This window comes from Giraffa tippelskirchi, chromosome 1, assembly GCF_054371585.1.
Source record: "Giraffa tippelskirchi isolate mGirTip1 chromosome 1, T2T-mGirTip1v1.2.pri, whole genome shotgun sequence".
NCBI classification, from domain to species: domain Eukaryota; kingdom Metazoa; phylum Chordata; class Mammalia; order Artiodactyla; family Giraffidae; genus Giraffa; species Giraffa tippelskirchi.
Window position 1 is genome coordinate 94,182,421 of NC_137275.1, and position 14,250 is coordinate 94,196,670.

The window sequence follows — 14,250 nt, forward strand, 5'->3', positions numbered from 1 at the left end:
ATTATTTTATACCATTTTATAGGTTAAAAGCTGAGGTTCAGCAATGTCACAAATGCTTGTTTAAGGTCACACTGGGGTAGACCTGGTATTTGAACCCAGGCAGACTAACACCATGCTGCCTCCTCAGCTTTACTCTCACTATTCTCTATAGTTTCATACCTTAGATTTGCCTTACTTGTTTTGGGAAAATCTGTAATTTGGCATATTCTTGTCTATCCATGGCATGCTGGTGGTTAAAAGCTTCAGTTTGCACAGATCAATGGGACCCAAATCTTATTTTTTCTTTTGAAAATGTTTTCTATTACAGGAACTCAGAAAAATCAATCTCGCTCTCGCTCTCACTCTCTCTCTCTCTCTCACACACACACACACACACACACACACACAGTCTCTCTCTCTCTTTCTTCTCCTCTGGCTCTCTGAAAAGAGACTGGCTTGATCTCACATTTTTGTTGTCAAGATTAAACTTATGAGGCAACAATGCTCTTGTGGCTGCCCTGACACCTGTACAATTGCAGCCATCCCTCTGTACCCATGGGGATTTGTTCCAGGATTCTCACCAGTACCAAATCCAAGGCTGCAATAGTCCCTTATGTAAAACAGAATAGTACTTGCATATTACCTAACATCCTTATACTTTAAATTATCTCAGGATTACTGTGTAAATAGTTGTAAATGCAATGTAAATACTATGCAAACCATTGCAGGTGCAAGGCAAATTCAAATTTTGCTCTTTGAAACTTTATAGAATTTTTTTAAAGAATATTTTCAATCCATGGTTGATTGAATCTGCAGATGTGGAATGCACAAATATGAAAGGCAGATTGTATATGAATCTCAGAGTCAGTGTGGAAACTTTGTATATAATGTTAATGACATTATTTCATTAACATTTGGGGTTCAACATTTGGGGAATTTGCAACTATAGTTTTGCTGCTCACAGATGTTCTTTTGTAAAAGGTGCAAATAATTCTGCATTCTTCTGTAATTCTTTAAAATGTTGATTCCAGTTTAAAATTCATAAGAGAATTTCAAGAGCATATTCTTTAGAAAATATAGGACATCTGTCATCAACACTATTTAAAATACTTTGCATTCATTTCATGCACAGAAAGATTGCTGAATGTCATTACTTCTGAGAGGAGAATTGCTTCTGCCTAAAAATGTACCTGTTTATAAAAGTAGCTAGTGTAGCTAAAGCTGTCCAGGTGCAACTCTGATTCATTTTGATTATGTCATTGCTAGGGTTTCTACTATAAAACCTTAGGGTTTTTGTGAAACTTCTAGAAAAGAATCATCCTAGATATATGAGTATTTTTTTCATGTAGTTTTTCTGAAATGTAAAAATTGTGGTAAAATACATATAAAATTTATCATCTTAGGCTTTTTTTTTTTTTACTGTGCCATGTGGCATGCAGGATCTTGGTTCCCTAACCAGGGATTGAATCCATGCCCTCTGCAGTGGAAGTGCAGAGTCTTAACCACTGAGTCACAAGGGAAGTCCCTCATCTTAACCATTTTTAAGTGTACAGTTCAGTGGCATTAAGTTCATTTATGGTTTGTGTGTATGTGTGTATGCAACCATCACCACCAGTCATCTCTGTAAACGCTATCATCTTGTAAAACTGAAACTCTCCACCCATTAAATAACAACTCCCCATTTCTGCCTCTCCTCAGTCTCTGGCTCCCACCATTCTATTGTTCTTTCTGTTTCAAGGATTTTTGACTCCTACTCTAAGTACCTCCTATAAGTGTAATCATGCAGTATTTCTCTTTTTGTGACTAGTTTATTGTAAAATAAAGGACATCGGCATGATGTCCTTAAGATGCATCTGTTTTGTAACATGTCTTAGAATTTTTTTCCTTTTTAAGCCTGAATAATACCCCATTGCATGTATATATTCCATTTTATTCATTGATGAATAATTGAGTTTCTTCCACCTTTTAGCTATTGGGAATAATGCTGCTAAAAATGTGGGTATACAGATTTCTTTTTGAGACCCTGCTTTTAATTCTTATGAACATATAATCAGTAGTGAATTATTGGATCACATGGTAATTCCATTTTCAGTTTTTTGGAGGCACACGACACTGCTTTCCCCAGCGGCTGTATCATTTTGCATTCCCACTGACAGGGCACAGGGTTTCCAGTTTCCCCATATCCTCACCTACACTTATATTCTCTTTTCATATTGTTTAAATGATCAATTTGAGTACCCAAATGTGTTATTTCTTCTAGAATTCTTAGCAAATTATGGATTTCTATATCTTCCTAACATTTATAGATAGTTATAGATATTTTCTTAATGATAAGGATCACATTTACAAAGATGACACACCACTGGGGCAAGAATAGGACTGATTTGAGGCAAAGCTGCGTTTTTAATGCAAGTTTGCCCTGACACCAAATGGCTGCCATTTGAAATGCCTTTTAAATACTTTGAATAACTCTTTATCATTTTTTTTTATCTTTCTTGCCGTTGTCTCTTCTTGGTGGTTTCCATATGCCTCTCTGTGGCCTCTGTTTATTCTCTGAGGCTTTCCTCTGCCATTTGTTTGTTGAGGAATCCAGATCTTGTCCCTTAGAATTCCCCACATTCTCGACTTTGCAGATTCTATCCCCATGGTATCATTTAACATGAGTCTGTATAAACTGGTGGTTTTGGCCTAGAAGCCTGATTAGATTCAGATTTTTTGCAAGAGTACTTTACAGGTGGTAGTGCAGGTAGTACTGTGTGTAGCTAGGGACCAAGCCAGAGGGCATGTAGTGACTGGGTCTCCATTTCCCTTGTGATGTTCAAAGACTGGTCAGGGATTTAGGTGTTACCAGCCTGGTCAGTCCATTGTAGAGTTTTCTCTAAGCCTTTCATATAATGGCTTTACAAGCTATTGATTATCATTGTCTAGAGCCATTTTTTCATTAGAGGGTTGAAGTAATGACATTCTAATTCTACCACTGCTTTATTAGTTGAAGAACTTTTCCAATCAGGTATATGATTTCCCTGAGGAGCATCTTTTATTAAAAAAAGGTAAATTAAATGCTTGATTTAATCTTTCCCTTACTTTACCTGTTTTCAGAATAAAGGGTTAGTGTATCCTCCAGAGGTAACCTTTTTACTTTTTTTGGAAAGCATCTTTATAAATTCAAGGATGTAAAAAAATATTTGACGTGTTTTTATTCATTGCAGTTATCATTTTCACACTCTAAATTTCACACTCTAAATTATGCCATCTTTCTTTAAGAAGAGTCATGACCTGAGGCATCTAGTGGTGGGAAAAGTGACCTGAGGCTGTGTCTGGGCTCAGCAAGAAGGAACCCTGGAATCATGTAGCCACCCTGCCTTGGGTGCAGAGGAGTGAGGAGTGGCAGTGAGGAGGTGGGTGGAGGCCTGCACACCATCATCATGTTGTGGGCTGGCCAAGCTCCTCAGAGATAGGTCTGAAATACACAAAGACTGAGTGGGCCTAATTAGTTAAGGCTCTTCTGTGAGTGAAAGGCACTTATTTTTTAACTGCTCAGAGGCTGTTGATTTGTTGTTTACTTTCTGATTCTTAGGTTTAGATGGATAATGATACCAAGTAGCTAAATTCTGGCTTAAGTGATTTTCTACTATAATTAGGAATTGCAGTAGCACAGAATAACCTTTCTTGTTTCTTCCTCTTTCTTTTCTATTAACAAAGAGCTCCTATATTATACTGTTTGGGAGGTTTTTAGAGCAAGGTGAGTGAACCATTGATTCAGGAAATTCACTAATGAAATAGACAATAAATAAATAAACAAAAATCATGGACATTTATAGAAAAATATACTATGTACATATAGTTTACATATTATATAAAAATATAGTATAACATTAGTTAATATGTTAATAACTGATATATATCAGTAAATGGTATATATTAATATATAATATCACTAATCTAAATGTGTTTTTCTATAAAAACCATTGTTCTATATACCCACACATAAGTATACATATTACATGTATACGTACATACATATTATCTGTATTAGAGAGATGGGGTGTATCACTGAAGCCTGGAATTCGAGTCCCAGTCCTACCCCTTATTATCTATATGTGATCCTTAAGATACTATTTCATAATCTGTAAAATGAAGACAATAATTGCTCTACACAGCTCAAGGGCTTGTTATGAAAATTACATGTGATAATATAAATGCTTTATAAAACATTATTCAAATTTTGTAACCATTGGGGTTGCTAAATATTTAGTTACAAGAATGACGCAAGTGAATGGTTTCAAATGGAAGAGACTAGAAAGGCTTTGTTGATGACATGAATCTGACACTGAATTAGAGGTTAAGAAAAAGGTGTGATCAGTGGAAAGAAGCAGGCTCGGGAACCCCACGTGTGTTGTTTCAGAACTAGGCCAAGGTAAAAATCTTAGTTTGCTTGGCTGTAGCAAAGCTCATAAGGGCTTGTGTGCTGGACAGTTATTGAAGGAACAGTTGGGGGTGGACATTAAATTCCATGATTAAGGAGCTTTAATTTGATCTCAAAGGTAATCAGGCTGCACTGCTGAGCTCCGGGAGGGATGTTATCTGAGGTCAGTTGCAGCATTCTGAGTGCGGGCTTCAGCCTAATTTGAGGCTAAAGAACAGCAGAAGATTAAGGAGATTAAGCAAAATACAGCTCTCAATCCTCTGTTTTGCCACTTCCTAAAATGGCTTTTAAGTCTGAGTGTCTGAATTCAGGTCACATGATTAGCACAACTATTCAGAGTAGAATAGTGATTACTTTTCTCGTATGTTCAGCATTGAATGTATATTGTTAATAAGTATCAGTAAAACCATCAGCATTGTGGTATAGTAAAAAGAGTACTGACCATCTGTTTGAGCTCTAACTCAGAGGTTGACTGGATATTCAAGGAGAAACCAAAGAAGGGAGTTAAGTTGCAGGATTCACTAGCACAGATTTTTGTGCATGTATTCCAGATGTTTGTAGCACCCTGTGTGGTAAAAGGCAACAGGTTAGGTGCTACTTGGACTATAAATGTGATGGGATACATGCCATATCTTCAAAAGCTTATTGATTAATGAAAAAGAGATGCATATATGCACATACATTCAGTTCAGTTGCTTAGTCGTGTCCGACTCTTTGCGACCCCATGGACGGCAGCACACCAGGCCTCCCTGTCTATCACTAACTCCCTGAGTCCACCCAAACCCATGTCCATTGAGTCGGTGATGCCATCCAACCATCTCATCCTCTGTCGTCCCCTTCTTCTCCTGCCCTCAATCTTTCTCAGCATCAGTTCAGTTCAGTTCAGTCACTCAGTCGTGTCCGACTCTTTGCGACCCCATGAATTGCAGCACGCCAGGCCTCTCTGTCCATCACCGACTCCCAGACTCTACCCAAACCCATGTCCATCGAGTCGGTGATGCCATCCAACCATCACATCCTCTGTCGTCCCCTTCTCCTCCCGCCCCCAATCCTACCCAGCTTAGGGTCTTTTCCAATGAGTCAACCCTTTGCATGAGGTGGCCAAAGTATTGGAGTTTCAGCTTCAACATCAGACCTTCCAATGAAAAAACCATAGCCTTGACTAGACGGAATTTTGTTGGCAAAGTAATGTCTCTGCTTTTAAATATGCTATCTAGGTTGGCCATAACCTTCCATCCAAGGAATAAGTGTCTTTTAATTTCATGGCTGCAATCACCATCAGCAGTGATTTTGGAGCCCAAAAAAATAAAGTCTGACACTGTTTCCACTGTTTCCTCATCTATTTCCCATGAAGTGATGGGACCAGATGCCATGATCTTAAGTTTTCTGAACGTTGAGCTTTAAGCCAACTTTTTCACTCTCCTCCTTCACCTTCATCAAGAGGCTCTTTAGTTCTTCACTTTCTGCTATAAGGGTGGTGTCATCTGCATATCTGAGGTTATTGATATTTCTCCCGGCAATCTTGATTCCAGCTTGTGTTTCTTCCAGCCCAGTGTTTCTCATGATGTACTCTGCATATAAGTTAAATAAGCAGTGTGACAATATACAGCCTTGACATACTCCTTTTCCTATTTGGAACCAGTCTGTTGTTCCATGTCCAGTTCTAACTGTTGCTTCCTGACCTGCATACAGGTTTCTCAAGAGACAGGTCAGATGGTCTGGTATTCCCATCTCTTTCAAAATTTTCCACAGTTTATTGTGATCCACACAGTCAAAGGCTTTGGCATAGTCAATAAAGCAGAAATAGATGTTTTTCTGGAACTCTCTTGCTTTTTTGATGATCCAGCGGATATTGGCAATTTGATCTCTGGTTCCTCTGCCTTTTCTAAAACCAGCTTGAACATCTGGAAGTTCATGGTTCACGTATTGCTGAAGCCTGGCTTGGAGAATTTTGAGCATTACTTGACTAGCATGTGAGATGAGTGCAATTGTGTGGTAGTTTGAGCATTCTTTGGCATTGCCTTTCTTTGGGATTGGAACGAAAACTGACCTCTTCCAGTCCTGTGGCTACTGCTGAGTTTTCCACATTTGATGGCATATCGAGTGCAGCACTTTCACAGCATCACCTTTGAGGATTTGAAATAGCTCAACTGGAGTTCCATCACCTCCACTAGCTTTGTTCGTAGTGATGCTTTCTAAGGCCCACTTGAGTTCACATTCCAGGATGTCTGGCTCTAGGTGAGTGATCACACCATCGTTATTATCTTGGGTGTGAAGATATTTTTTGTACAGTTCTTCTGTGTATTCTTGCCACCTCTTCTTAATATCTTCTGCTTCTGTTAGGTCCATACCATTTCTGTCCTTTATCGAGCCTATCTTTGCATGAAATGTTCCTTTGGTACCTCTAATTTTCTTGAAGAGATCTCTAGTCTTTCCCGATCTGTTGTTTTCCTCTATTTCTTTGCACTGATCGTTGAGGAAGGCTTTCTTACCTCTGCTTGCTACTGTTTGGAACTCTGCATTCAGATGGGAATATCTTTCCTTTTCTCCTTTGCTTTTCGCTTCTCTTCTCTTCCCAGCTATCTGTAAGGCCTCCTCAGACAGCCACTTTGCTTTTTTGCATTACTTTATGTTGGGGATTGTCTTGATCCCTGTCTCCTGTACAATGTCACAAACCTCTGTCCATAGTTCATCAGGCACTCTATCAGGTCTAGTCCCTTAAATCTATTTGTCACTTCCACTGTATACTCATAAGGGATTTGATCTAGGTCATACCTGAATGAACTAGTGGTTTTCCCTACTTTCTTCAATTTAAATCTGAATTTGGCAATAAGCAGTTCGTGATCTGAGCCACAGTCTGCTCCCGGTCTTGTTTTTGCTGACTGTATAGAGCTTCTCCATCTTTGGCTGCAAAGAATATAATCAATCTGATTTCGGTGTTGACCATCTGGTGATGTCCACGTGTAGAGTCTTCTCTTGTGTTGTTGGAATAGGGTGTTTGCTACTCAGCATCAGGGTCTTTTGAAATGAGTCAACTCTTTGCATGAGGTGGCCAAAGTACTGGAGTTTCAGCTTCAGCATCAGTCCTTCCAATGAACACCCAGGGCTGATCTGCTTTAGGATGGACTGGTTGGATCTCCTTGCAGTCCAAGGGACTCTCGAGAGTCTTCTCCAACACCACAGTTCAAAAGCATCAATTCTCTGGGGCTCAGCTTTCTTTATAGTCCAACTCTCACATCCATACATGACCACTGGAAAAACCATAGCCTTGACTAGACGGACCTTTGTTGGCGAAGTAATGTCTCTACTTTTTAATATGCTATCTAGGTTGGTCATAACTTTCTTCCAAGGAGCAAGTGTCTTAATTTCATGGCTGCAATCACCATCTGCAGTGATTTTGGAACCCAGAAAAATAAACTCAGCCACTGTTTCCACTGTTTCCCCATCTATTTGCCATGAAGTGATGGGACCTGATGCCATGATCTTAGTTTTCTGAATGTTGAACTTTAAGCCAACTTTTTCACTCTCCTCTTTCACTTTCATCAAGAGGCTCTTTGTTCTTCTTCACTTTCTGCCATAAGAGTGGTGTCATCTGCATATCTGAGGTTATTGATATTTCTCCCAGCAATCTTGATTCCAGCTTGTGCTTCCTCCAGCCCAGCATTTCTCATGATGTACTCTGCATAAGTTAAATAAGCAGGGTGACAATATACAGCCTTGACATGCTCCTTTTCCTATTTGGAACCAATCTGTTGTTCCACATTCAGTTCTAACTGTTGCTTCCTGACCTGCATACAGGTTTCTCAAGAGACAGGTCAGGTGGTCTGGTATTCCCATCTCTTTCAGAATTTTCCACAGTTTATAGTGATCTGCACAGTCAAAGGCTTTGGCATAGTCAATAAAGCAGAAATAGATGTTTTTCTGGAACTCTCTTGCTTTTTTGGTGATCCAGCGGATATTGGCAATTTGGTCTCTGGTTCCTCTGCCTTTTCTAAAACCAGCTTGAACATCTGGAAGTTCACGGTTCACGTATTGCTGAAGCCTGGCTTGGAGAATTTTAAGCATTACTTTACTAGCGTGTGAGATGAGTGCAATTGTGCGGTAGTTTGAGCATTCTTTGGCATTGCCTTTCTTTGGGATTGGAATGAAGACTGACTTCTTCCAGTCCTGTGGCCACTGCTGAGTTTTCCACATTTGCTGGCATAGTGAGTGAAGCACTTTCACAGCATCATCTTCCAGGATTTGAAAAAGCTCAACTGGAATTCCATCACCTCCACTAGCTTTGTTCGTAGTGATGCTTCCTAAGGCCGACTTGACTTCACATTCCAGGATGTCTGGCTCTAGGTGAGTGATCAAACCATCGTGATTATGTGGGTCATGAAGATCTTTCTTGTATAGTTCTTCTGTGTATTCTTGCCACCTCTTCTTAATATCTTCTGCTTCTGTTAGGTCCCTACCATTTCTGTCCTTTATTTAGCCTATCTTTGCATGAAATGTTCCCTTGGTATCTCTAATTTTCTTGAAGAGATCTCTAGTCTTTCCCATTCTATTGTTTTCCTCTATTTCTTTGCATTGATCACTGAGGAAGTCTTTCTTATCTCTTCTTGCCATTCTTTGCAACTGTGCATTCAAATGGGTATTTCTTTCCTTTTCTCTTTTGCTTTTTGCTTCCCTTCTTTTCACAGCTATTTGTAAGGCCTCCTCAGACAGCCATTTTGCTTTTTTTCATTTCTTTTTCTTGGGGATGGTCTTGATTCCTGTCTCCTGTACAGTGTCATGAACCTCTGTCCATAGTTCATCAGGCACTCTATCAGGTCTAGTCCCTTAAATCTATTTCTCACTTCCACTGTATAGTCATAAGGGATTTGATTCAGGTCATACCTGAATGGTCTAGTGGTTTTCTCCACTTTCTTCAATTTCAGTCTGAATTTGGCAATAAGGGGTTCATGGTCTGAGCCACAGTCACATATACACATACATATACACACATATACATACATAATTGTGATGATAATGGCAATGTTAATGATGATAAGAACACACAGAAGAGCAGGTAAGAGGTAATAGAAAAGTACAAGAAGAAAAGAGATAAATAACAGTGGATGTAGGTGAAAGAGCAATTTCCTGTACCCTAGACACTCACTGTTTTCTTCATAAGTCGGTTTGAATATCCCTTAACATTTATAAGCAGTAATTAAGATTTGAGAATCTTTAAAGACGTAAACTTAGAGAAATTTACAACAAACATCTGATTCTGTATAGAACCATAATGTTTTTTTCAGTGAGAGATTTCAGGGACTATCTACTTCAACACTTTTATTTCATGGAAACTGAAGTCAAAGAGATAAAGTTATTTTATGTAAAAGCAGAACTGAGACAGAACTCAGTTTTCCCAACTCTTGAGTGCAGTGGTCATCTATCATGCTTGGTTTGGAAATATTTTTATAAGAGATATTTACAGGAAGCATGATCCCTCTCAAGAAAGTGGTAGCACTTTGGGGCTATTAAAAGGCTGAATCAGATCTTGCTGGATTTTTATTGATTTTCACTTGTAAATATTATAAAAAGTACAGTTAAAACAATCACATGCTCTTTTTTAGAAATCAAAGTAGGTACATTTTGTCTCCAATATGTCTTCGAGTTTCTGACTTTAGTCACTTACTTTAAAAACTGGAATCATTTGGTTCTTAATTTTCTTAATTAAAATGTTGATATGTGAAGCATGTAGGAACATGAAGAACAATGTAACTAAATGTGTAATTGGCATAAAAACTGTGGACAAGAAACAAAAATTTTGGAATCAATATCCAAAACTATTCTGTGTAAATCTTACCTGACTTAGTAGGTAGTATTGCAGTAGTATTAAATAATCAGAAATACTGTCCATTTAATTTTTTCAAGAGATATGAGTAAACAAGTTTAAAATAACCAAAGAAATAACACAGATTAGCTAAAAGGTGGTGTCGGTAACTTAGGTGAAAGTGGGGTGTTCCCTTAGCATATTAGGCCAGTGTTTCTTAAAGTGTGCTGTAAAGACTCCTACCATCTGAATTGTTCTAGATTCTGGTGAAGATGAGCCTTTCCCCTCATTTATCAGGTCAGAATCTCTAGAAGTTGACATGCCCCCCACGAGATCTTAATGTACATTAGAAACATTTTCAAGAGGACAAGACTATGTTTTCAACGTGTGATGCTTTGGGCTTCTCAAGTGGCTCAGGGGTAAAGAACCTGCCTGTCAATGCAGGACACCTGAGTTCCATCCATGGGTTGGCAAGATCCTCTGGAGAAGGAAATGACAACCCATTCCGGTATTCTTGACTGAAGAATCCCATGGACAGAGGGGCCTGGCAGGCTACAGTTGCGAGGAGTCGGACACAGGTTAGAGACGTTTGCATGTGTGATGGTTTGTTGGTCAAGGAATGTGTTTAGTAACTTTGAGTAGAAGGAAAGGGGCAGAGTCAGAGTCAGGTGCCATCATCCTAAGTACTCACAGATGAACAGAGACCAGGGACACAAACCTACATGGAGGACAGCTTAGGCCTCTCACACTGCCATGCTTCGGCTCTCGCTGACTTGTTTCTTGTTGCTTGTTTCTTTCACAGAAGGCTGGGTTTTCAGTGGTCCTTTTTGAAGGTCCTTGGCTCCTCACATTATTCAGGCTGTCACTGATCTCAGTTATGCCAGGACTCCTGGTCCATGGCCCCAATCTTCTTCCCCTGCCGTCACCTATTGCCAGAGCTCTGGCCTCCAAAATGCATGTTGAGAGCTGCCCTCAAACTCAAGCTTATCCCATAGTATTTCATAAAGTCATTAAAATTGGTAGAAAAAAAATGAGCAAAATGTGAATAACGATATATGTGTTGCCAGTTTAGCCCATGACTCTGGTTCTGATAACCAAAGGTACCAAGCTGGCCATTTTTTGTTTAGTGTATTTGGCTAATTTAACCTGAGCACCTACCTCACTGAGTAGATTTTACTACCCACCCTGGGCTATTTTATGAAACAAGGAATGCTGGCAGCAATAAATTCATAAATTTGAGGATACGACATATGGCAATGGAATATATTGTCTGAAAGATGCTATTCTTTACATAATGACCCTAAAATAGATAAATATATAGATCTGACCCATAAATATTATACTTAAGAAAATATGTTCTTAATTTTGTACCTTTTTTGCTTTTTAAACAGATACTTCATTTTCAGCATTTTCAACAAGAAACAGCATCAGAAAAACAAAAACATTTATTTTTGTGCCTTGTTTTTTAAATAAATAAATACATATTTTCATAAAAGCAGGTCAAAAAGATAAAGCTATTAAGTTGTACTTAGTGTTTATAACCCAAGGAATGACATTTCCAAGGCAATGGCATCCCACTCCAGCACTCTTGCCTGGAAAATCCCATGGACGGAGGAGCCTGGTAGGCTACAGTCCATGGGGTCGCAAAGAGTTGGACATGACTGAGCGACTTCACCTTCACTTTTCCCTTTCATGCACTGGAGAAGGAAATGGCAACCCACTCCAGTATTCTTGCCTGGAGAATCCTAGGGACGGCGGAGCCTGGTGGGCTGCCGTCTATGGGGGTCGCACAGAGTCAGACACGACTGAAGCGACTTAGCAGTAGCAGCAACCTGAGAACTAGGACTTCCCTGTTTGCTCAGACAGTAAAGAATCTGTCTGCAATGCAGGAGACCCGGGTTCAGTCCTTGGGTCAGGAAGATCCCCTTAAGAAGGGCATGGCAATCCACTCCAGTATACTTGCCTGGAGAATTCCATGGACAGAGCAGCCTGGCAGGCTACAGTCCACGGAGTTGCAAAGAGCCAGACATGCCTGAGCTACTGACACTTTCACTTTGTTCACCCTGAGAGCTACTGTAGGAGAAGTACAATTAGAGAAATAAATGGGCTTTGGAAGGCTGAGTAATCTGGGCTATGGTTTGACCCTAGAGCAGTGCCACTGTGAAACAACACCCCTGCTGACGTCGTAGGAAGATTAGAGTTCTTAAGAACCAGGCAGGGATCATGTAGTATCCCTGTCAAAATACACCTCTGCTCCAAATTAGCTGTCTTCTCTTTTAGATCAGAAACTCTGCAAACTGAAGAAAGGTAACTGCAGAGGCAGCATGTGTGAGGAAGAGCCTAAGTCCCAAGTGTGCATGTGTGCAGAGGGATACACTTTAAGCCAAGATGGAAAGAACTGTGAAGGTAATCTGTGGTGAGCAAGCTCAGCTCAGCTTAGCCAGTGGCTGGTCGTCAGTGGGTCATCAAGAGCCTCAATGTGAAACCAAATTCAAGTTTCCTCATATTCTTCCCCCCAGAAAAGGAATGTTATTTTTCCCCCCAGTTTTAAAGCCTTTGTAGCACTTTCAGTTCTCCTTTATATCTTCTGTTCCTAGATCAAATACTTTCAGAGGCTACTCAGGGATGAGTATAAGGCAGGAATTCTCTGAGTGAACTCCATGGACTTCCATGGGTTTAGTTTGACAGTGTACAAAATGTCAGTATTGTCAAGTTTTTTAACTCTTGTAAGAGATCCTCAAAGAGTATATGATTCCCACATCTCATCATGTAACCGTTTGGTCGAAATCTTGAGAGACTGTGCCAGGGCTGGTTATATTAGGCTTTTCCTGTTTTGAGATTCCAGACTCAGTATAATGAACCTAGGGAGAAATGCAGTGTCCCTTCTCCTAGGAGGGCCAGTGAAGTACTGACAAAAAGAATTCAGTGGAATTAGTTGAGATGAGACTTTAGGTAAACCCGGGATCTGCCTGTAAATTGTGGCCCCCTGCTTGCATGGGACCAGTAGATGAGACCTATTGCATAGAACAGTGATCTGGAAGGCTGGGTTTCGGCCAGAGTAAAACTGCTGGGAAATGTTCCCACGTTCAGGTAAAGGGCCCCTGTCAGCATTGAGAAGGCTGAAGAGCAGAGCATGGGATGTCTTGTCCTTGTCAAGAACTTTCCATGGTCCTTCCTTAAACGGCTATATCTTTTCAGGGGAAATAGTGCTACTTTATCCCAAGAGTAATTCTGATATGAAAATCTATATTTGAAAGAATAAACTATGACAGTTTAAATGGTGGCTTTCCGGATAATTGAACTGACTTTCTTTCACCCCTTGTTAGAGTAGCAAAAACTGTCTTGCTACAGTCAGTTATAGCAGATAGAGGTGTGAGATATCCTACTTATTGCTGACATATTAATGATAACTACAATTTATTTTCAAAAATTACCTTCTGACTTTTTTGCTGTTGTCATGGTGTAGATGTCAATGAGTGTGCTTTTAGGAATCATGGCTGCACAGCGGGCTGTGAAAATATCCCTGGATCCTATTACTGCACATGCCCTGAAGGATATGTTCTGCTTCCTGATGGGAAACGGTGTCACCATAAGTCACAAGTATTAACTGCCTTATTTCCTCCATTTTCACTGTTTATAATATGCCTGTGGTCTGGGTTGGTGACCAATAGTATATATCAGAATTAACTTGGAGTTTTATTTTGGTTTGTTTTTTTAAAACATAAGTGACCAGACGCTACCCAAGACCTGTTAAATCAAAACCTCCATTAAGCATGTACTTATATATTTTACTGTTTGTTTATCTATATTTTATTATATTCCATTATATATCGCTAAAAGATAAGCATGTAAAAAATATAATCATAGTACACTATTACATCTAAAAAACTGTTTTCTAGTTATCTTAAAAAAGATTTTTTAAATAGTTGATTTGTTTGACTTAATATGCAAATAAGTTCCTTGTGTTGTATTAGCTTGATACCTCTCTCTCTTTTACCCTACAGATTCTTTCTCTTCTTTTTTCCCCCTTTCAAGTATTTACTGA

At 39.4% G+C, this 14,250-nt stretch overlaps 1 protein-coding gene across 1 annotated transcript in view; it reads left to right on the plus strand.

The window, feature by feature from the left end:
- Nucleotides 1-14,250, plus strand: part of EGF (epidermal growth factor) — a 95,644-nt gene that overhangs the window by 25,531 nt on the left and 55,863 nt on the right. Inside the window, 2 exon segments of the mRNA XM_081516912.1 lie at nt 12,486-12,611; nt 13,672-13,805. Coding sequence (XP_081373038.1) covers nt 12,486-12,611; nt 13,672-13,805 — 260 coding nt within the window.